The following is a 22,504-nucleotide window of genomic DNA, read 5'->3' as shown; positions in this document are numbered from 1 at the left end:
TTAGTTTTTGTCGGCTCTATGCTTTTAACTTTCCTATCTTTACATACTATCTTATTGAAAGTACATTTTCCAAGCCTGGCTTCTTTATGTGTGCTGATGCAATAGGTGGTGGAGGTGTAATTATTGTGCTTATCATTTGTTGGATATTACCTAGACATTAGTTAAGCTTTGTGCTGGGGATCATCACATTTAATATTGACATTAGCTATGTGGTAGGTCTTATTGTCTCCCTTTCTCAGATAAAGAAACTGGATTTCAGAGAGTTTAAGTAAGTGGTCCAGGTCACACAGCCACAAAGTGATGGACTTGATGCATAAACTCCAGAAGGTCAGACTTAATACCTGAGTTTTTCCCAAAAACCTTCCAACCTTGAAGGCTGTCAGAAGAGTGATACAAAAATCATGGTTTTAAAACTAAATTTTAAAAAATTAACCTTTTGAACTATAGATTATTTCTTTATTTCCAATGAAATTATTATTTAAAATATCTCTGTATAGGCATGCCCCAAAGGGCAAAACTGTTCTCTCTTCCTGGTACCTGGGCTCCTAGCATCCTGCAAAGTACTTTGCAAAACTAGTTGTAAGTGCATATTCATGGAAAAAGTGAATGAACTAACAAATGATTAGTTAAAAGCCATTCTTCGAAGAAACATTGGTGGATTGCAAAAATAATCCCACTTGTTTATTCTTCTCTAGATCCAAGTTCTATGCAATATAACTTTGATACTTCTCTTATCAAGAGGTCAAGTCTAATTTCTCTCCATTTGAGCTGCCCTTGTGACTTGTTCTAGCCCAGAGAATACAGCAAACCTGAGACTGTGCCAATTCCGAGCCCTTGCTGTAATCTGTTTTCTCCGATCCCTGTCATTGCCGTGTGCATAAGCCCAGGCTTGCTTGCAGAAGATGAGAGACACTTTGTTAGCCAGCCAACTCCGGGCATTTGGGTGAGGTCATCCTAGACCTGCCACCCTAGCCAGGCCACCCAAATTGACAAAAGGACCTACAGACCATAATACATACTTGTTGTTTCTAGCCACTGTGTTTTGGGCTGGTTGGTTATCCAGCAACATATACTTGCTACAAGTCACTGATTACTTTGAATGTCATAGCTCCTACTTTGAACCGTAAATTGTAAGTATGTACATTTGAAGGTGATTGATAGAAGGCGAGCTCTTTATTTCAGAGATGATTTGAGAGATGCTGAGATGAACCCCCTTCTTAGTGTTTTCAAATGCTGTTCCATTGTCTTCTTGGCAGCAAACTCCCCAGCCTTTGGGTGATGAAGTATAGTGGTGAGGTTTCACTATATATTTTAATTGACAGATTGAAATAGGCTTGCCTTTCCATTTCCAAAGCAATTATTTTGAGTTCTTCCTCAACACCCACCCCCCCTCCCATTGCCAAAAGTTGACCCAACTGCCTATAACAGTCTTACTGCACCAATCTAACATGAAGAAGAGCCTGGCCAGCATGGCTCAGTGGTTGAGTGTCGACCTATAAACCAGGAGGTCATGGTTCAATTCTGGGTCGGGGCACATGCCTGGGTTGTGGGCTTGATTCACAGTGTGGGACATGCAGGAGGCAACCAATAAATGATTTTCTCTCATCATTGATGTACCTATCTCCCTCTCCCTCTACTTCCTCTCTGAAATAAAAAAAATATATATTTTTTAAAAAGAAGAGGCAAAATAAGATTAATCAGTCCAGGCAAGTCTTCTTCGCCAGGAAGAACTAGTTATTCTAGGAATTCTCCTAAATGTCCACTGAGTTAAATGGCCCATTCTTAAGGCTCAGCCAGCAGCCCACAACATTCTCACCATGCTTTATCACAGAAATGCTCCCTCTGCAAATCAGCCTCATGAACTTATACCATAATGGGTGAAACCTGAAGTGGTCCTCTGTGACCTAAATTATGCTAGAATTTGTCAAATTCAATGGATCCTTAAGTCTTAGAACTTTTACTACCACTATTAGTGGGTGAATTTTAAAGGTTACAGATCAGATCACACCTGTAAATTCTCATAATCATGACCTGGTTAGCTCACTGCTCTTAGTGGCTCTACCCTAACAAATCCAAGCCCCAACAAAAATGCTAGACTCCATTGAAAGTCTAGACTTCTGCTTGGGATGCACCCACTGAACATAAGCATTTTCCATGGCCAGCTATCTCTGCCTATAAGTGCCTAGTAAGCTTTCACTCACAGGGGAACTCCCTCTCCAGGAATTCGTAATCACAGCTAAACATCAGAAAAAAAAATTGCAAATGAGGTGCTTTGTTGGCCTCCTGAGAACTACTCCCACCAAACCTACTTGGATTATCCACCCCTGTTGGGATCCTGGCTTTACTCTGCCTTCCAAACCAGACCTGCCAGACCCACACCTTTTGAGTTTTCCTACATTTTATCCTGAATATTCCTCAACTGACCTTGGTTGTATACCACTACTCAAAAAAACAAAACAAAACATGAACTACAAATACACCTTCAGAGTTCACTTTCCTTTAAATCTTCTCCTCTCCTTGATGTGTGTGGATCCTTTCAGGGATCTCTCAAATACACCAGGTCAACCTGGCCCAAGTCCTGAATCCTGTGGCTGGGCTTTGTTTGAGGTCATCTAGCATGGACACAGACCAACAGGAAAGGAGGGGGCATCTTCTGGGCATAAGTCTGAACTAACCATTTCCTTGGCATACGCTACACAATTCCTGCTTCTCCATACAGGTTTTTATTTTAATAGTTGTCGATTTACTAAAGGTAGTCCAAACGCAATGATACAGGCTCCTAATTTAGAGGCATTCTATATAGTAAAAGTCTAATATGCTAAGTGTCCGGTCGTCCAGTAGGCCATTCAACCAATCAAAGTGTAATATGCTAGTAACATGCTAAGGCTGCTCAACCGCTCCCTATGACAGGCACTGACCACCAGGGGGCAGACAGTCAACCAGTTGACCAGTTGCTATGATATGCACTGCCAGGGGAGTGTGCCTAAGCTGTCAGTCAGACATCCCCCGAGGGCTCCCAGACTGCGAGAGGGTGCAGGCTGGGCTGAAGGACCCCCCTTAAGTGCATGAATTTCGTGCACCGGGCTTCTAGTGTAGGTATAACACTATTTGTCACTGTATGGCATATGGAATGATATAGTTGGTCACTGACTTTGTGACTGCAAGGATAAACCACAAAAAACCTACAGCTGTGTTGATTTCATGCTATGGTTGTCATTTTGTTTTGCTTTTCCCAAAAGCTCTCAGGCATTGTGTGCGCCTGAAGGAAATACATCACCTCTCCTTATACCAGCATGCATCAACAATGGGGAACCTCCCTCTAGTTTCTCCCTGATTCAGTTAGCCAGATAATTGATGGAACACAATAACTTACTTCTCTTTATTTTTGTTAGGGGAACTATAGTCACTAGTCTGAAAGCATTCCCAAGAAATGCAACTCTGCTTTCAAAGAGCAGTAGGTAGTTGCCAAAAGAGTCAGCAGACATAGGAAGAGGATAGATATAAATCTCCAACAAAAATGAAAATGGTAATGGGATAAATAACTATCATAATTATATTCAACTGCTTGAAGAATGTATTTCTATCTCTTCCTTGACCTCTGGGCCAGTCTAACATCTTGTTGGTAATTGTCTTCCCTACTGATGTATTTATATTAATAAATGGGGCTTGAACCTCTCATATTAGCCAAGGTCAACTGTAAGAAGGGTCACTATTCTAACATCATGTTAGATTTGACAGTACCAACATGAACATGCATTTCAGTGCATCTTATTTAACAAATATTCAACTACTAATCTCTCTATCCCTTTGCATAGTCATGATCCTAGTGAGCATATCTTTTTTTTTACTGTTTTATTGAGGTATAACATAGGTAAAGTGCACATATTCTGCACACATTTCAATGGATTTTACATATGCGTGACCATGTAATCTCCACATAGACTGAGATGTAGAATCTACCTAGCATTCCAGAAGGCTTCGTGCACTGTTTAATGCCTGGCTTATTTTGCTCTATGTTATGTATGTGAGATGCATCTACAATGCTGAGTGTAGTGGTAGTTCATTCTTATTCTATTCTTGAGCAGTGTCCCTTTGTAAAAACATGTATGGACCTACCACTATTATTTATTCTACTGTTGATGGACACTTGGGTTGTCTCCAGGTTTTAAATGTATAAATAAAGCAGCCATGAATATTCTTGGGCATGTGTTATAGTGGACACACGCACTCATTCCCCTGGATCCATGCCCAGGAGTGGGATTTCTGGGTCATTCAGCAGGCATGTGATTTAGCATTCGTAGTGAATTCACACCATGTTCCAAATTACAAATTTCAGCTGCCACCAGCCATGTATGAGGGGTTCCAATTACTCCACACCCAATATATACACTTTGTATCTGGATCCTTTTTATTGTAATAACCATCCACACTTCTCTCTATTCTTCATAACTGTCATCCCTTTTTATAACAGCATAATACTTAGTGGAGCAGTGATCTAATAATTTACTTAAGTAGTCTGCTATTGTTCTGAAATGAGGGTTGTTTTAGACTAGGGATGCAAGAGTGGACATACACTAAATATTATTTATAGTTTTAAAAGAGTAAATTGTATGGTAGCTTGATCTCTGTTTCTGGATATATATATAACATATACACACACACACACACACACACACACACACACACACCCCAGATGTACTGGTTAATAATGCAGATTTCTTTCAATAGATGAAGTTACATATATGTTGATATATATGCAATTTGATATGTATGCTATTTTGTTGTATTGACAACAAGCTTCAAAACTTCATATGTCAAATTTGCTAAAGGTGTTAACATCATAGATATTTTTACACTTAAAAATGTCCAGTTTTGTGCCAAAAAAAGAGCATTTGCAGGAAGTTATAATTCCTTACTTGATTTTGAAAAAAAGTACTGCTGAAAGCTTCGGGAAGCTTATGGTGAACATGCTCCTTCTCAAGATACTTGTGAATGCTGGTTTAAACGCGTTAAAAGTGATGATTTCGATGTGAAAGACAAAGAACGTCCAGGTCAACCGAAAAAGTGTGAAGACCAACAGTTACAAGCATTACTGGATGAAGATGCGTGTCAAACTCAAAAACAACGTGCAGAAAGATTAAACGTTGCTCAGCAAACAATTTCTGATCATTTACAAGCAATGGGAAAGATTTTAAAAGAAGGAAATGGGTGCCACATCAACTGAACGAAAGACAAATGGAAAACCGAAAAGTCATCAGTAAAATGTTGCTTCAACAGCACGAAAGAAAGTCTTTTTTGCATTGAATTGTGATTGGTGATGGAAAGTGGATTTATTTTGAGAATCCCAAATGCACAAAATCATGGGTTGATCCAGGTCAACCATCAACATCGACTGCAAGGCCAAATCACTTCAGAAAGAAGACAATTCTCTGTATTTGATGGGAGCAGAAAGGTGTGGTTTATTAAGAGCTTCTAAAACCAGATGAAACTGTTAATACTGATCGCTACCGACAACAAATATACAATTTGAAGCACACTTTGATCGTAAAATGACCAGAATGTGCCAGAAGACATGGTAAGTAATTTTGCTTCAAGATGACGCACCATCACACACTTCAAAACCAGTTAAAGACACTTTAAAAGATCTTTTCTGGGAAGTATTAACCCACCCGCTGTATTCACCAGACCTTGCTCCTTCAGATTACCACTTGTTCCGATAGATGGCACACGCACTTTCTGAGCAGCACTTCAAAACATACAAAGAAGTAGAAAATTGGGTCTCTGAATGGTTTGCCTCAAACAAAAAATGTTTTATTGGGACGGTATCCACAAATTACCTGAACGATGGGGGGAAATGTGTAGCTAGTGATGGACATTACTTTGAATAAAGCACTTTTGATGTTCCTCTTGAAATTATCGTGTTTTCTTTGATTACAAAATCCACTATTATTAACTAGAACACCTAGTATATATTTAGTAGAGCTTAGAATAAATAAGGACATATGTTTATTAAAAGTATTAATGCTTTTCAGCTATGCTAGCTTTCACTGATAAGAATGGCTTAAGTGATCTTTGTACTCTTGTTCTTGGAGAGAGTTCCCTTCCTGGTTTATCTTTTGTAGGTCAGAATTAGACTTGTTCATAGGACCAGCAATTGGAAGCAGCTTTATGTGGTCTTCATAGGGCTTACATATAGAGGAGCTCATGTTAGACAGCCTGAGTTCACATCCAGGCTCCCTCTAATGCTAATGTGCCCTTGGATAACTTAAATCTTCACTCTATCTCAGTATTCTCCTCTGTAAAATGGGGTGTCACTGTACTTATCTCCTAGGGCAGTTTTTAAGGCTCAATGAGGTAAGATATTTTTAATGCTCATACAGTGCTTGGTACACATTAGCTCTAGTGTCCATCCACATCTCAGGATTTTCTTATATATCCAGGTTAATTACCTGTACATTTCATCTCAAGGGCTTTCCAAATTTTACTTACTAACTTCTTCTTTTAGTGCATAATAAGTACAAGGAAAGCCCGTGTCTAGGAATGATGTTGGTATGCGCAGTACCACAAAGGATAGAAAGAGGCAGACAGCTGCTTTGGTCAACACTTCCACCCCATCACCCAGCTTCTAGATCAGCTTGTCAGCAAGTGCAGTCTCTTTCCTTTCTTTCATACATGTGTTCAGAACGTTATAAGCCACAGGTACTTTCTTCAGTCAAAGAATAAAAGAGATTAACTCCAAAAGTATGCAGTTCTGTAGTCACACCTCTCCACCCCGAGTTCCTCCCATAGGCTAGAGAAAACCCTGGGAGAGCTGCTGTAGAATGGGCAGAATTAGCCTCCACAGTGAATGTGCTTTGTTAATGAAAAATATAACATATTAATTAAATTCTTCAGCATATTTGTAGCAGTTAGTAAATGCCATAGCATAGCCCAACATCCCCAAGGACTTTGCACCACTAACCTCTGTGTAACTTCTCTGATCCCCAGGGTAGTGTGTCTGAACAGCCAGGTTGCTCAAGCCTGGAATGCTTTCATATTTCATTCTGACCCTGTCTGGGATCCGACAGGTCACTGATCAGTTGAAGAGGCTGATTCAACTCTAGCTCAATCTCAGATCTTTATGCAAAGCAGGATCCAGCTATTTCCTAACATGACAACAAATTTAAGTAACTCTCTAATTCCATTGCCTAGGACAGTGATGGCGAACCTTTTGAGCTTGGCCTGTCAGCATTTTGAAAAATCCTAACTTAACTCTGGTGCTGTGTCACATATAGAAATTTTTTGATATTTGCAACCATAGTAAAACAAAGATTTATATTTTTGATATTTATTTTATATATTTAAATGCCATTTAACAAAGAAAAATCAACTAAAAAAATGAGTTCGAGTGTCACCTCTGACACGCGTGTCATAGGTTCGCCATCACTGGCCTAGGATAATTGCAGTTAAAATCTGACTTGACCATACCACCAGATCTCTCCGCCCAAATAAAACGAGCTCATCCATGATTTAAGGTGCATATTCTATTTAATTCAGAACTCACCCCTTCCCGTATTCACGCATGGAAAACAACAACAAAACCAGAAAGATGCCTTGGCACTTAATATTTTTTGTCTGATATAAAAGGTGTTGTACTTTATTAATAAGTTAATGCAAGTGAGACAATTCTGTTAACCATCAGGAATGCCCTCAGGAGAATTCTAAAGAAGAATTTGAACTAAAACAGACCATCACATTAATATGTTAATTTTGCCTATAGGATTGAATCCTGGTTGATCAGATGACCTCTGCTCCTCCTTGCTAGAAATTGGATGTTGAGTTAAATGCCTGTGTAATATGAGTCAAGATATCAATAAGAGAAATGACAGTAATGCTGACTGCTACATAGTATGGGCACTTTGCTGGCTGCAAATTCTTGTCACCCTCCTGCCAAGGTTGCTATTACAAAAACAGACACATATTTCATTCAATCATAAATGATGAAATAGATTTTTGAAAAAAATGAACACATTATGTCTGTCAGTAGTTGCAAAAGTAACCCTTAGAATGCATTAAACCTGCATTTAATTTTTCTCCTGAAAATGATCTTTCCTTCCTTACCTTGATTTTTTTTTATAATGGCATTTAATTTTGTAACTAAATGTAATTTAGAATGCAGTATCTATGAAATCTGAAAAAAAATCATTAAAAAGGAGTGCTCTTTAAATCAAATGCTAGTCTCAATTACTAATAACTTACTTCCCCCGATCTGAACCAGAATCTTTTAACATATTTTTCTCACTCACATACCTGCGTGGCCTCAGCATCCTTCCTCTGCTTGTCAACAGGAAGTCTTGTCCTTATGAGAAGGAGAAGGGCGTATGTAGTGACGTTGTGTCACCAGTAGCTCTTGCCCTTTCCTCTAACTCCTATCAACATTATGTGCTGTAACCATAGGGCCACTGCTGCCAAGGACAGCTGGGAACCAGACAGGGAAGTCACACATGAAATCGTGACAGAAGTTGGCTGGAAGCATCATACTAGGACCAGTATTAGGACGCACCCCTGCTTCTTTCTCTTCTGATCTCAGGGTCCCTCTTGCACCTGCCATCACTGGGCAAGCAGACACCTTCTGTGCTACACTCTTCTCTCTCTGTCCTTAAGGGCATTGTTGTCCTTTCCTCCACCATTTCACAGAATACCCAACATGCATTTAATCATATATATTTTTAAGTAAAGTTAATGATAAAGAGTATTATAATACCCAATATAGAACATTTAAAATTTTAAGATATCAGCTCTAGGTGTACTGTTTAAGACATTTACTGTTAACTTTTTCTGTGTTAATAATTTACTTTTTTAACATGGTTGAAATTATACTATAAGTTACTGTAAATATACAAAAGGTATAAATTTTGTTCCAGTGGTTAGTTTTTAGCTTATTGTTCAAGAACATTTACCATGCATTTACAGTGTCCTTATAAACATCAATTGAATATTTACTGCTTATAAAAATAATATTGTTCCGCTATAGAAATCTTAGACAGTTCAGAATCGTAAAAAGTAATAAATAAAACCATCTCTATTTCTTCTACTCAGCCTCATTGTATGTTTTTCTAGATCTTCTGGAGATATAACTTGGTTATTCTTTATACAGAGCTTATTTGTTGCTTTCTATTAACTTGAGAGTTTTACTAAATTAATTCATCATAGGATGCATGCCATCTAATTAATTGTGTCTTTAATATAGGATATTTATTATTCCTTTTTTGTTTTTGTTGCTGTAATTAAGATAACAATGAACATTCTTGTTCATAGTATTTAATTACAATTCTGGTAATTGTGTTAGTATAGGTTCCTATATATGAAAGTATTGGTTCAAATGAAATGAACATTTCAACATTTTTACCACATAACTTAATTGTTTTTTAAGAAGGCTTTACCAATTTAAACTCCTAACAAAAGTGTATGAGACTTTATCATCCTAAGTTTTAAAATATTATTTACTTCGCAATTTTAATGAGATTGACCTTTTTTATATGCTTGTTAGCCATTTATAATCCTTCTATTAGCCACTCTCTTCATTTTTATAGCAAGTTTAAACAACTGATTTTCAAAAAACAATTTCCAGTTATTTGGAGGTATCATGTATGTTAGCTATTATCTTAGAACTTTATTTGCATCTCCTCTAATTGTAACAAGAATCTAGCTAGACACATATTACTGGTTATCTTAGTTTTATAGATGATAAAACTGCAGCTCATAAAATTTAAGTAACTTGCCAAAGTTATCTAACTAAAAAGTGTTTGAACTAGGATTCCTACCCAAAACAAAACAACACCCAAGCCTGACAAGCTTCATTACTAAGCTCCTGCAAGAGAAACAGTGCAGCTCATAACATGGAAAATACACAACACATACACGCGCGCACACACACACACACACACACACACACACACCCCAAAACAGAGCAACACATCAGCCCAATCCTCCGCATCATTGTTACCACTGAGTGGACATCACTCCCAGCCTAGCTCCATGTACATTCTAAAGAGGGTAGGATGGAAAGAAGCATGAATGGAGATTATGTCTGACTGCACACATGTGTCAATAGATTGAGAAAAATATCTATGAGAATGACACAATGCATTTTAAAATAATACCTCTAATAGAATTTCATTTTATACTATTTATGCTGCAGATTTTTTTTTGTGTGTTTGTATAATCATACTTTTAAACATTTTCCTTTGGTTTTTCCCAGAATTGAAAGCAAAACAAAATCATATTTCTTTGTTGTTGTTGTTTTTTGTACATTTATAGTTTCTTGTTCTAACATTTAACTCTCTAACCGTGTACAATTTATTTGGGCACACAGGGTGGGGTTTAGTTTCTTCTAAAAAACTAAATGCATTACCTAGAGGCATCCATTGAATGACTCTTCCTTCCCCCACTGCTGTGTATTCTTTGTCATGTGAAGTCCATATTAAGGACTTTTAAAATGCTTTCCCTTCTGCATCTGAAGCTCATCTTTGTACCATTGACAACAAATCATCTTAGAGGCAGGATATCACATAATCAATACTCTACCTTATTTTTCTTTTTTTTAAAAAAAAGGTCATTTAAGTGACATAGACCCTAAAGCAGCGGTTCTCAACCTGTGGGTCGCGAACAATGAAAATACATCCTGCATATCAGATATTTACATTACGATTCATAAAAGTAGCAAAATTACAGTTATGAAGTAGCAACGAAAATAATTTTATGGTTGGGGGTCACCACAACATGAGGAACTGTATTAAAGGGTTGTGGCATTAGGCAGGTTGAGAACCACTTTCAGAAAGGATTATGATTATGTTCTGATTGTGAAAACAAAATCCAGATACAAATGAGTCCATTGCCAATGTGCTTCTGTAGTTTGGACAAATCAAGTGGAGAGAAAACCACCAAAGTCTGCATGAGCAAGGGTGGTGGTATTGAATGATAGGCACCATGATGATGACGAGATAGCACACCCACTGGCAGAAAAGGAGGAGAACAGGGGCCCCAATGCTCTGGACCAGCGATGTGGAAGGGGTGGGGGTGTGCCCTCCTGGCCACCAGCATTCCAGAATCATCATCCATCATGGAGGGCTTTCTTTGCAAGGAGAATCCTCATGCACATTCCTTCGTGCTGCCACCACACTGCTCACAGAAGCCAGGTTGTCAGGGCTGCTGTCACCAACCAGGTTTTCTTCCTTCTTTCCTCACTCTCTACGAGGGTTCCAACATCTGTGATTTAAACTGTCCAAGACTGTGGCAAATTCCAGTGTAGTTTACATTGGCAAGGAAAAAGTACCACAAGGTACTTGGTTGATTTCTTTCAATTTTACAACCAAGTTGCATGTTCTTTCTTCTTCTTTATTCGTAAAAATTCCTTTAGGAAGATCATAATGTGAATTTTGAAGAGGCTGAATTTAATCTATCAAAGAATAAGCATGTGGCTTATCATTTACCTCATATTGTACCTATGTATGATGAAGAAATTGCTTGATTCCTGCTTGTGTAACCTAACAAGATAAAGTATTAGCAGATGAGAGCCATTTAGCAGGTGGGCACAAATACCTTTAGAGAAAGGAAATCTAGAAAAGACATAGGACTGTTTCAGAAAAGGAAATATTAAGCCACCCCATGTATTTTTATATTTTAAACTTAGAAATCAATTTCTTTTAATGTTCTCTGTTTGAATCAAGGCATTAAAATAGCACTTTCCCCTCTAATTTTCAGAGTTTTTCATCAAACTCTTCGGTAATTATTTGCATGCTGGTACTTCAAATTAGCAGGGTTATGCTAAGTGGCCAGATTTCTCTGTTCTGAAGTAGCAAGGGGCAGGGGGTCCTGTAAGAGCTTGAAGGATGCCTACTCACTGTTTCATTGCTCATTTCAGCATGCAGACTTTGCATATCGGAATATTGGACATCTTTGGTTTTGAAGAATTTCAAAAGAATGAATTTGAACAAGTAAGTGTTTGTTTTTGGAATTTGATAAACTTTATAATGTTTTCCCCCTCTAATCAGTTGGCTGTTTTTAATTCATTAGAGACTATTTGCATAATTGCTTTCAAATACATAATTAAAAGAAGTACTTTGCCATTCTGTTTTAAAATTAATGTCCCTGCTTTGTTGACAGTTTATCGTTTTTTATGTGATCTTGTAAGCAACTGGCATAATCGTATTTTTGAAACAGAGGCACTTGTTTTGAAAGACAATGCTTGATGAAGCGCTGAGTTGTGCTTATGCTGTTTCAAGTAGGTCAGAGAGACAGACGGAGGGCATCTGTATTTGAAATCAGGGCAAAGATCTTCAGAAAGCTTGGCCAAAAAATCAGAATGGAAATACTCTCTTATGCTAAATGCTGTTATTTGTAGGTTCATCTTTACGTGACATGCATACATATGACTATGTCAAACTCATGGAAATAGATTAAAGAGGCATTGATTATTTTTAATCCATTTACAATTTAGGGCACCTTGAAAAGCACTAATTTGTTCATGTATCTTAATAGTACTGGATAAATAGTTTGATCAAGTTAAATATATCTAAAAATTAAGTGTTAAAGAAGAGAGTAGAAATAGAATTTGCCTTACCAGGCAGAGTAAGGAAAATAAACCTGAAAAAAGATACAAGTGGAAAGGTAGAAAACCAAGCTGTACACGAAGAATTACAACTCCCCAGTGTTTAGGGATAACTGCTAATAATTGCATAACTTGTGCAGCTGTCCTTTAAACTAGATGATGGGGTGGTAAAGGACACTGGACAAGGAATTAAATAGAGTGAGTTTGAAACCTAGTTCTGTGACTTCTATTAGCAAAGCTTCTGGGCCGAGATGAAGGGTCTATAATGAGCTTGGATTTCGTATTCTGTAAAATTAGAATTCTTCTAGATTTACACAATTGTGAGATTAAACAAGATTACTGTTATAGAGATCCTGATGTTTTCTGGCTCACTGTACCTGTTCAAGAAATGGTGGATAGCAATCCTTACTGTTGTAAATGGGAACACCGGAAAAACTTTTAAAATTCAGCTATATTTTTTTTCCTTAAAAAGATGATACAGCATCCTGTGAGTACATCCTAAATCATACTTACTTACTTAATCCAGAGTGAGTCATCATGAATCATGTTTTTTAGAAAACATTCCAAAAAACCTAGAATGAAATAAGCTGAAGACCATAGATATTTTTCTCTTTTCATAATTTTGTATCCATGGATTCATAGAAAAAAGAGAACTTCATGGTTGTGCTTATTTGTTGCTTTTAATAAGAAAAATGGTGATGAAAATAAGGAAGAGAGCAGTTGAAAGCATGATCAGTTAATGCCAATATGTGATGTACTTCTCAGTGAAGTGTTTGAATGGTAACTGGCAGCCATATCGATTCCTCACATTTAAACCTTAGAAAACTTACACACTTTCATGTCTGTGATGAGACTCTGGATTCTCCATCATGTGCTAACATGTAGAAGTCACAGGTGAAATGCTGTCAAGGCCTCTACTTGGAGCCATGCTCTCAGCACCCTGCTTTACTCCCCAACACAGTCATCTATCAAGACTGTGCTGGTAACTGATATTTACAAAACATTTATGTTATTTTCTTATTAAACATCTCATTTCATGATAATTACGTATATCCTGAATTATTCGTTCATTCTGGTAAATATTTGAATAATATGTTTTAGAATAGATTCACAACCTGAGATTTTTATATAACAAGGAATGACATTTTTTCCCAAATCCTAAGAATGAATCTCTATTAAAAAGCAAAAGGTAGTTTTAGACATTTATGGATAAAATTGAAAGACCAATTCTTAGACAAATTAATATTTTAAAAATGTAGATACCTTTTTCTTAGCAGGTGTGCTTTGCTATTGTACACAATAGTAACTAGAAGCCATTTAGAAGTATAAAATCGTTTTCTTAGTGATGAATCCCAAGTCATTTACAGTGGACTTAGTAAATTCCTAAATTTGCCTGGGAACTTTTTAAAGGCCATTGATTTGAATGATACATTCTAGTTTCTTGAGTTGCTAATAGATTGTGAACTTTCTTATTTTTTTTATTCCATTGGAAACTTTCAAAGAAATGCTTAATAAACCGATATTATATTCAGACTCAAGCCCAGACAAATATTATTGCCTTTATGTTTAGTTTTATTCAGTTTTAAGCTTTTGACCCATCTCTGTGAATGTTCATTGGGATGTCAACTTCTACAGGGTTGAAGTTGTATTTGATGCAGCATTTTGTATATACTAGAAGTTTAACAACTGTGTTCTAAATTGAAATTTTACATATAAACTCATGAAAAATATCTTCACAGTGTATTTCCTAGTTGTTCTCCTTGCTGAAGAATAAATGTATGTAGTTCTTGACAAGTGTTCCTCCATAAGAAACTTAACAGATGTTTAGAAAAGGGACAAATTGGAGGAGATATAATAAGCATATTAAACCATCAGCTTCTCCAACCTTGGAATCCTCAAGTAGCTCTAAAACAATGGTTTCCAACCTTTTTTGGCCTCACCCCACCTAAACATCTCTAAAATCCTGATGCCCCCCTGTGACATGTAATTCTTATTATTCAAAAAGTGAACTCCTATTCATGTGGAGGAAGCCTAAAAGGCCATTAAGTTGGTCTAAACAAGCTTTCAAAGAACATGGCATCTATGAAAGAGAAAAATAAAAGAACAAAAGGACAGTTGAAGTACTGAGGAAGAAATCACTAAGAAAATTGTTAAAAAATAATAATATGATGTAATATCACAAAATAGCAAATAAAGTTTCAAAACATATGATAGAGAACTAAAATCCATAAATATGTCACAATATGTATTTACATACTATATACAAGGCCCCTAGAACCATAAGGAATGAAAAATATTCACTGTTAATAACTCATCTTGAATTGCCCCCTTTAAAAGTCAAATTGCCCCCTTACAGTATGTGCCCCATGTTGGGAACCACTGCTCTAAAAGATTAGATGAATGGTTGTGATCCTTTAGATAATAATTTGTTTCAGCTCCTAGGAAGTGTTAATCCCATTTTCTTTGACTCTTAATAAATAACTTTTACTTTGAGCTATTTCATACATTATAATAAACACCATATTTAGAGTAACAAACACCATATCTATCAGCATTACTCTGATGATTCAGTGGAGAAGGGCATGCTAAAAATTGAGTCCTAAAGTACCTAAGTACCTATGGAGAGGCTCTGCATTTATTACCTTGATTAAGTAATTACATTATTATCAGCTTACTTTCTGTTAGGTAATATAAACTTTATAAACTCTCTTTTATTATGTGAAGTTGATCTCAGGCACTGTAAGGGTATCTCCTAAGCCATTCAAAGGAAAGCCTCTCCAGTTGACTCTTCAGCATTACGCAGTGAATTCCAGTTTATAACGCTTGATAAGTACAAAGATGATAAAAAAGGGTACCTTCTTACACATTGCAATGCCACTGTTGTTAGAAAAGAGAAAGCAATTCAAGGCAAAAAGTAGAAAGGTATGGTAAAAATATTTCTACTTCCAGAGATGATTATATATTAAGAAAATGAATGAATGAAAACAATGAGAGAACTTGTTAAAGTTGTAAAATCTGCATGTAAAACCAATGACTTTTATATATTTTTAAAACACCTTTTCAGAAGACAGATGGAAGAAAACATTGTTAAAAATGAGTAAACAGCCTGAAGTGAGAGAATCTGTAAAATGCTCTGGAAAGTCACATAATTACACTTAAACAAATGGAAAGATGTACTGCATTTTTAGAGAGAAAGGGTTAATATTATAAAGATGCTGATTCTCTCTAGATTAATTTATAAGTATAACTTGATGCAGTCCCACTACAAATAAATGAAGAACGGATGACAGAATCAGAGCCATTCAATTTTGCAGCTCCTACTAAGTAATGAAGCTAAGCAATGAGTATCAATCATTACTAACATTACCAAAAGAGTGACAACAAACACAAGATGTATGTCAAGTGTTCTTGCCAAAAAGGAAAACAAAGGTAGGAAGGAAGGAAGGAAGGACGGAAGGAAGGAAGGAAGGAAGGAAGGAAGGAAGGAAGGGAGGAAGGAAGGAAGGGAGGAAGGAAAAAAGGAGACATTCTGAATATAATGAAGTTTTGTGAGCTAACTACTAATTAACAGGAACAGAGGACAGCATAACATGTTAAAACTAGGGAGTGCACGCTGCAAAATCCAGAATGTGGGACACTGTGCAGCACAAATAGCATAATTTCTTCAACATATAAAATACAAGAGTAAAAATGTAAAAGCAGAAGAGTGACCTATAGATTGAAAGAGATATAAGAGATACACAAGTCAGTTAATTATTTGTACATTATGTAGATCCTGATTTGTTTAAGTATAAAAAAATATGAGCTATGGATGTAATTTGAAATCTAGATATTTGAGAAATTAAGAAGTTAATGCTGCCGAAACCGGTTTGGCTCAGTGGATAGAGCGTCGGCCTGCGGACTCAAGGGTCCCAGGTTCGATTCCGGTCAAGGGCATGTACCTGGGTTGCGGACACATCCCCAGTGGGAGATGTGCAGGAGGCAGTTGGTCGATGTTTCTCTCTCATCAATGTTTCTGACTCTCTATCTCTCTCCCTTCCTCTCTGTAAAGAATCAATAAAATATATTTAAAAAAAAGAAGTTAATGCTGATAGAAATAGTGTGTGATAAAGGAAATATGGATGTATTTTTAAGTTCTTATATCTTAGAGAATCATACCAAAACATTTTCCAGTTAAATGACACAATGTCTGAGAATTACTTTAAATGAGACTAGTTTTGTGGGTATTAGGAGAATGGATAAAACAAAAATTAGCATTGTGTTGGTAATTGTTGATGATTGTTGAAGATGATTGATGGTAAAAGGAAGTCCATTACATTATCCTCTTCACTGTTTAATATTCTCCATAACATACTATTTTAAATAAATATAAGTGACTTTCTCCAAATAAGGATGGAGAAAGAATAGAAAGGCTCTACAATCATAGGAAATTCAACGAAGGCAAAATAAACTATAGAATCTTACAAATGAAACTGATCAGAAGAGATATTGTCTTTCACTTGAGGGAAAAGCATAAAATAGTCCCATAAACCTCCAGGAATTCTAAAAAGTGAGTTGGAGACTCACAGTACCTCGGCACAGTAAAGGCCCTGAAAAACCTTGCAGAGACGCTCAGTAGCTTAGCCCAGTGTTTCTCCAATAGGCTTCTATTTTTATTATTTTCTAGACATTAGTAATTTACATCTTACACGATTAGTGTTTTGATGAATATATTTGAAAAATACTGAATATATGAAAACTAATATCCTCCTCCTCTCCCATGTACATATATGTAGATATATATACACACAATTACTATACATATATACTCACATATATATGTATATATGTATAGTAATTAATGAGCAAATCAGTTAATGGATTGTGTATGCTCTGTTCCATCATCTACCTCAATGTGTTTAGCCATGTCTACATATTAAAATTACCTGGAAAGCTTTTAACATATATCAGTGCCTGGACCCCACTCTGATTTAATTGGTTTGGGGTCAGGTGGGGACATCGGCCTTTTTTTAAAAAGCCACCAGTTAATTCCAGTGTGCACTAAGATTGCAAATCACTGTCCAACGCCTGGGGCTCTGCCTTTAACTAGAGTCAGCTTTAATTAATCTCCCACTTTAATTCCATGATGTATATGTCATGCTCCATTATATTTTTTGCTTCCGATATATTTCACTGAGTAATAAAGGGAGAACAGTTGGTAAAAATTTACTCAAGAAATTAAGTTTGTCATTAATACAAATGATAGGCCATCTGGATAAGCAATAATGTTCTGTTACTAAAACGTGTTTTCAAAGGGTGCGTAATTTTTATTATTAAACCCGTTAGCAACAGCACTTTATGTACAAAGTGCATGCTAATTAAGCAGTACTTAATAACTGTTCATTCTCATCTATGAATCCTCACCTTTCACCCACATTCAAGTCCACTGTAATACCTGGAAATCTAAAGAAACCCAAACACAATTCTGGTGGATAGAGTTGAAAAGTAAAAATAATGATTGTTTTTGCACTGAAGTCCATGATATTCTCAATTATTGATGCATATGTATGCTTCTAATACATAAACTAATTTTCCTATAAAAATTTTTCTATGGTTCTGTTTAACATACACCCACATACATATATACAACACAGTTCAGTGAAGATAAATCAAGAATAAAGAGGTTCTTGCCATGATTTTGGCTACCATTTGGTTGGTGGGATACATTCTTCCAATTTTCAACTCGGTATCTGACATAGGACGCTCTGTTTGTATTGGTCCCCTAACTATACTTCCTGGCAGTTTTAAAGTTCTTGTTATAGTACTTCTTTTATATTTTAACTTTGGTTCAAACAGGGAGTGCTTTCAACAGTTTAGGGAAAAGAAAACTGTTTGGGTAAAAAAATATATTAATCTACACATTACTTCACAGTGAGTTTGAAAACATTCTATTCTGAACTGCATGTGCTCCCAGTGATTCCCTTTACCACCCAGCATCGCTCTCCTCTGTTAGAAACATAAATACATGCTCCCTTCCGGAGAGCACCGCTGTAATTAAAGCTGTGAGTCAAAAATCACTCCACAGGCCACTCAGTTTTACACAGCAAGCTGGCATTTTCCCTGGGGGATTTTAATAAATTACTTTTTCCCCCCTCTTCCAGAATAAAAAGAATGTGAAATATAATAAACGGCTCAGATATATTGTAAGGATCATCCTATGACACAAAGTAACACCCGATGCTGCAGCTTCAAAATTATTAGAAACTCAGTAGAGAAAGCTGTATGTTTTAAGAATCATTTTGACCAAGGGAGTAACAACTCGAGTGGCTCTATTCAAAAGCACAGTCCACAGCCCTTTCCCATGGGCAGAAAAAGTGGGCAGATTGCTTTATACCTTCCTTGTGGGGGGTGAGGGGGGAAGAAAGGAAAAAAGAGAAGAGTGGAATTTTGACTTCTTCCAGTTCTTCCTAATTTTTCCTAGCTTTGTTCATATTTCATACTTGGTATCATCATTTTGATTAAAACAGCAGAGCAATTCAGTAAAGCCACAATTCAGTTTAATAAAATATTAGTAAGTAAAAATAATTAAATGCCTTCTTTTTATTATAAACATGCTCAAGTTAGTCAAAACACTACTCTAGGCATACATACAGAGATGTCAACTGTTAGAAGGTCAAGAGCAAGGGGATTCCCACCCATAGTGCACGAGGGTTCCCTTTTCTCCACATCCTTGCCAACACTTGTTGTTTTTTTATTTATTTATACATGTCTTTTTAAAAAATTTGATTGAATTTATTGGGGTGACATTGGTTAGTAAAATTATACAGGTTTCAAGTATACAATTCAGTAAATCATCTGGGTATTGTATTGTGTGTTCACCACCCCAAGTTGACAGTAATTTCAATAAGAATAAATGTAGTTCTTATCACTGCCATGGAGGTGTACTTGGTGTTGTAGCTTCTTGATTACTAGTGAGCTTAATCTTTTGTGTGTAATGGCCATTTGTAGTTCTTTGCTAGTGAAGTACCTGTCATATGTTTGTTGATTTATTGATGATAGCCATTCTGACAGGTGTGAGGTGATACTGTGGCTTTTATTTTTTATTCTTTCAATCACCATTTATCCTCTCTTCCACCTCCACCCACTACCATTCCTGAAATCACCACACTATTGACCAGGCCCATGAGTTCTTCCTTTTTTTTTTCTTTTTCACTCATTCCCTCTGCCACCCCTCAACACTCCATCACACACACAACCAGAGCTGTTTGCCCATTGTCTATGAGTCTATCTCTATTTTGCTTAGTAGTTCAGTTTGTTCATTAAATTCCACATATGAGTGAAATCATATTGTACTTGTTTTTCTCTGACTGGCTTATTTCACTTGCATTTTTCTGATGATTAGTGACGTTGAGCATTTTTTCATATGACTCTTGGCCATCTGTATGTCCTCTTTGGAGAAGTGTTTATTTAGGTCCTTTGCCCATTTTTTAATTGATTTTTTGTGTTTAATTTTTGGTGTTGGCTTTTATAAGATCTCTATAAATTTTGGATATTAATCTCTGTGGAAAGTAGTATAGAGTTACCTCAAAAAATTAAAAATGAAACTGCCTTATGACCCAGCATTTCCACTTCTGGGAATATATCTGAAGAAACAGGAAATACTAGTTGAAAAAAATGTATGCATCCCTATGTTCATTGAGGCATTATTTACAGTAACCAAGATTTGGAAGCAGCCCAGGTGTTCATCAGTAAATGAGTGGATAAAATACTGTGGTGCATTTACACAATGGAATATTACTTGACCATTAAAAGAAGGAAATCATACTTTTTATTACAGTGAGGATTAACCTGGAGTGTATTATGTTAAGTGAAAAAAAGCCAGTCAGAGAAAGACAACTATCACATGATTTCACTCACATGTGGAATCTAATGAACAAAATAAGCTAACAAACAAAATAGAACAGACTCATACATACAAAGAACACACTGACAGTTTTCAGAGAGGAGAGTGGTTGGGAGGCTGGGGGGAAAAGGTGAAGGGATTAAGCAAAAAACAAACAACAGAAAACCTCAAAGACATAAACAATAGTATGGTGATTACCAGTGGGAAAGATGGGGGTGAGAGAGGTAGAAGAGGATAAAGGGGGATAGGTGATGATGGAAGGAAACTTGATTTGGGGTGTTGAACAAAAAATACAATACACAGATTATGTATTATAAAATTGTACACATGAAAACTATATAATTTTATTAACAAAAGTCACCTCAATAAATTCAATAAAAAAGAGCAAGAGGATTTATTCAGGATGTCATCAAAAGTAATTTTTTTAAACTGAAAATGGAACTCCCATTTGACCCTGTGATCCCACTCCTAGGAATATATCCCAAGAAACCAGAAACACCAGTCAGAAAGGATATATGCACCCCTATGTTCATAGCAGCACAATTCACCATAGCTAAGATCTGGAAGCAGCCTAAGTGCCCATCAGTAGATGAATGGATTAGAAAACTGTGGTACATCTACACGATGGAATACTATGCTGCTCTAAAAAGGAAGGAACTCTTACCATTTGCAACGTCATGGGTGGAACTGGAGAGCATTATGCTAAGTGAAATAAGGCAGTCAATGAAGGAAAAATACCACATGATCTCACTCATTCATGGATAATAGAGACCATTATAAACTTTTGAACAATAATAGATACAGAGGCAGAGCTGCCTCAAACAGATTGTCAAACTGCAGCGGGAAGGCCAGGGAGGGTTGGGGGGCAGGAGGTAGGGGTGTAAGAGATCAACTAAAGGACTTGTATGCATGCATATAAGCATAATCAGTGGACATAAGACATTGGGGGATAGGGGAGGCTAGGGGACTGTCTAGGGCGGGGGGATAAAATGGACACATATGTAATACCCTTTGTAATACTTTAAGCAATAAATAAAATAAATAAATAAAAGTAAATTTTTTTTTGTAGCTACAGAGCTACAGTCTATTCTGAATGCAAAATGATAAGAAAAGTCTATTAAACATTTGAGGCATTCACATCTATCTAAGCATTTTCAATCAGAGAATCTCAAAATGAGGAGAAAGATAAGTGTCATATAATTTGGACATTTCTTGTACAATAGAGAATCGGCCACAAATGTTCTTATTTTGGAACCCTTTATTAGATTACTTTTTATTGTTTCATATAGTAACATACATCACCTTATATTTCATGGTTTCAGCATTTATTTCTGGAGCAATCTATTTCCTAAAATATATTATATTTAGGTACACCTTCCATAACTACTTTTAAATCAAGCCCCTGAGATAGAAGATCTATTTGTGTTATCTTAAATGATTTAATGTACTTTTTAAAATCAAAAGTTAAAATAATTACAGTGGTGTATATCTTATAATCAAAGAGAACATTTTTAATGGTTTTATTCCATAATGGAGTAATTCATTTTCTGTAAGTATTTCACCCCACATTTAACAATCTTTATTAATTTTTAGTAAAAAATTACTTTAGCATTAGAGGGTTGAACATATTACTAGATTAGTGGAAAACCTCAAAATATTTTTTAAGCAAAGTGAACTAAACTTTAAAATTTTCTTTTTTTTTTTTTGCTCTCACAATAATTTTCAGAACTTTCTGTTTTTGATTATTATTAAAATGAGAGTGACAATTAAATGTTTTTCTTTCACAGTGGGGATACTACTGTGGACAGATGCTACACAGTTTTATGAAAAATGATTTGTCTTTCCAGAATCATTCCTAGCCACTTAGTTTTGATGAAAAAATACAAGAGGATGAATGTGCTAGACTGTAGGAGTTATAAGGAAGTACATATGTTTCTTCATTCCATCCCTCCCTTTGCTAGCCATAATATACAGAATTTGTTGGTCTGTATTCATATTCAGTTGTTTTTGCCTCGACAACCAAGCATTTCAAG

At 36.2% G+C, this 22,504-nt stretch overlaps 1 protein-coding gene across 1 annotated transcript in view; it reads left to right on the top strand.

The window, feature by feature from the left end:
• Positions 1–22,504, top strand: part of MYO16 (myosin XVI) — a 418,102-nt gene that overhangs the window by 199,368 nt on the left and 196,230 nt on the right. The window contains exon 20 of the mRNA XM_081084505.1: positions 11,903–11,975. Within this exon, the coding sequence (XP_080940631.1) occupies positions 11,903–11,975 (73 nt within the window). The remainder of the gene's footprint in view (positions 1–11,902; positions 11,976–22,504) is intronic.

The sequence above is a fragment of the Myotis nattereri genome (genome assembly GCF_964212035.1).
Source record: "Myotis nattereri genome assembly, chromosome: 2".
In the NCBI taxonomy this organism is placed as follows: Eukaryota; Metazoa; Chordata; class Mammalia; order Chiroptera; family Vespertilionidae; genus Myotis; species Myotis nattereri.
Note: the sequence above shows the minus strand (reverse complement) of the source record. Positions and strands in the feature narration are given on the sequence as shown.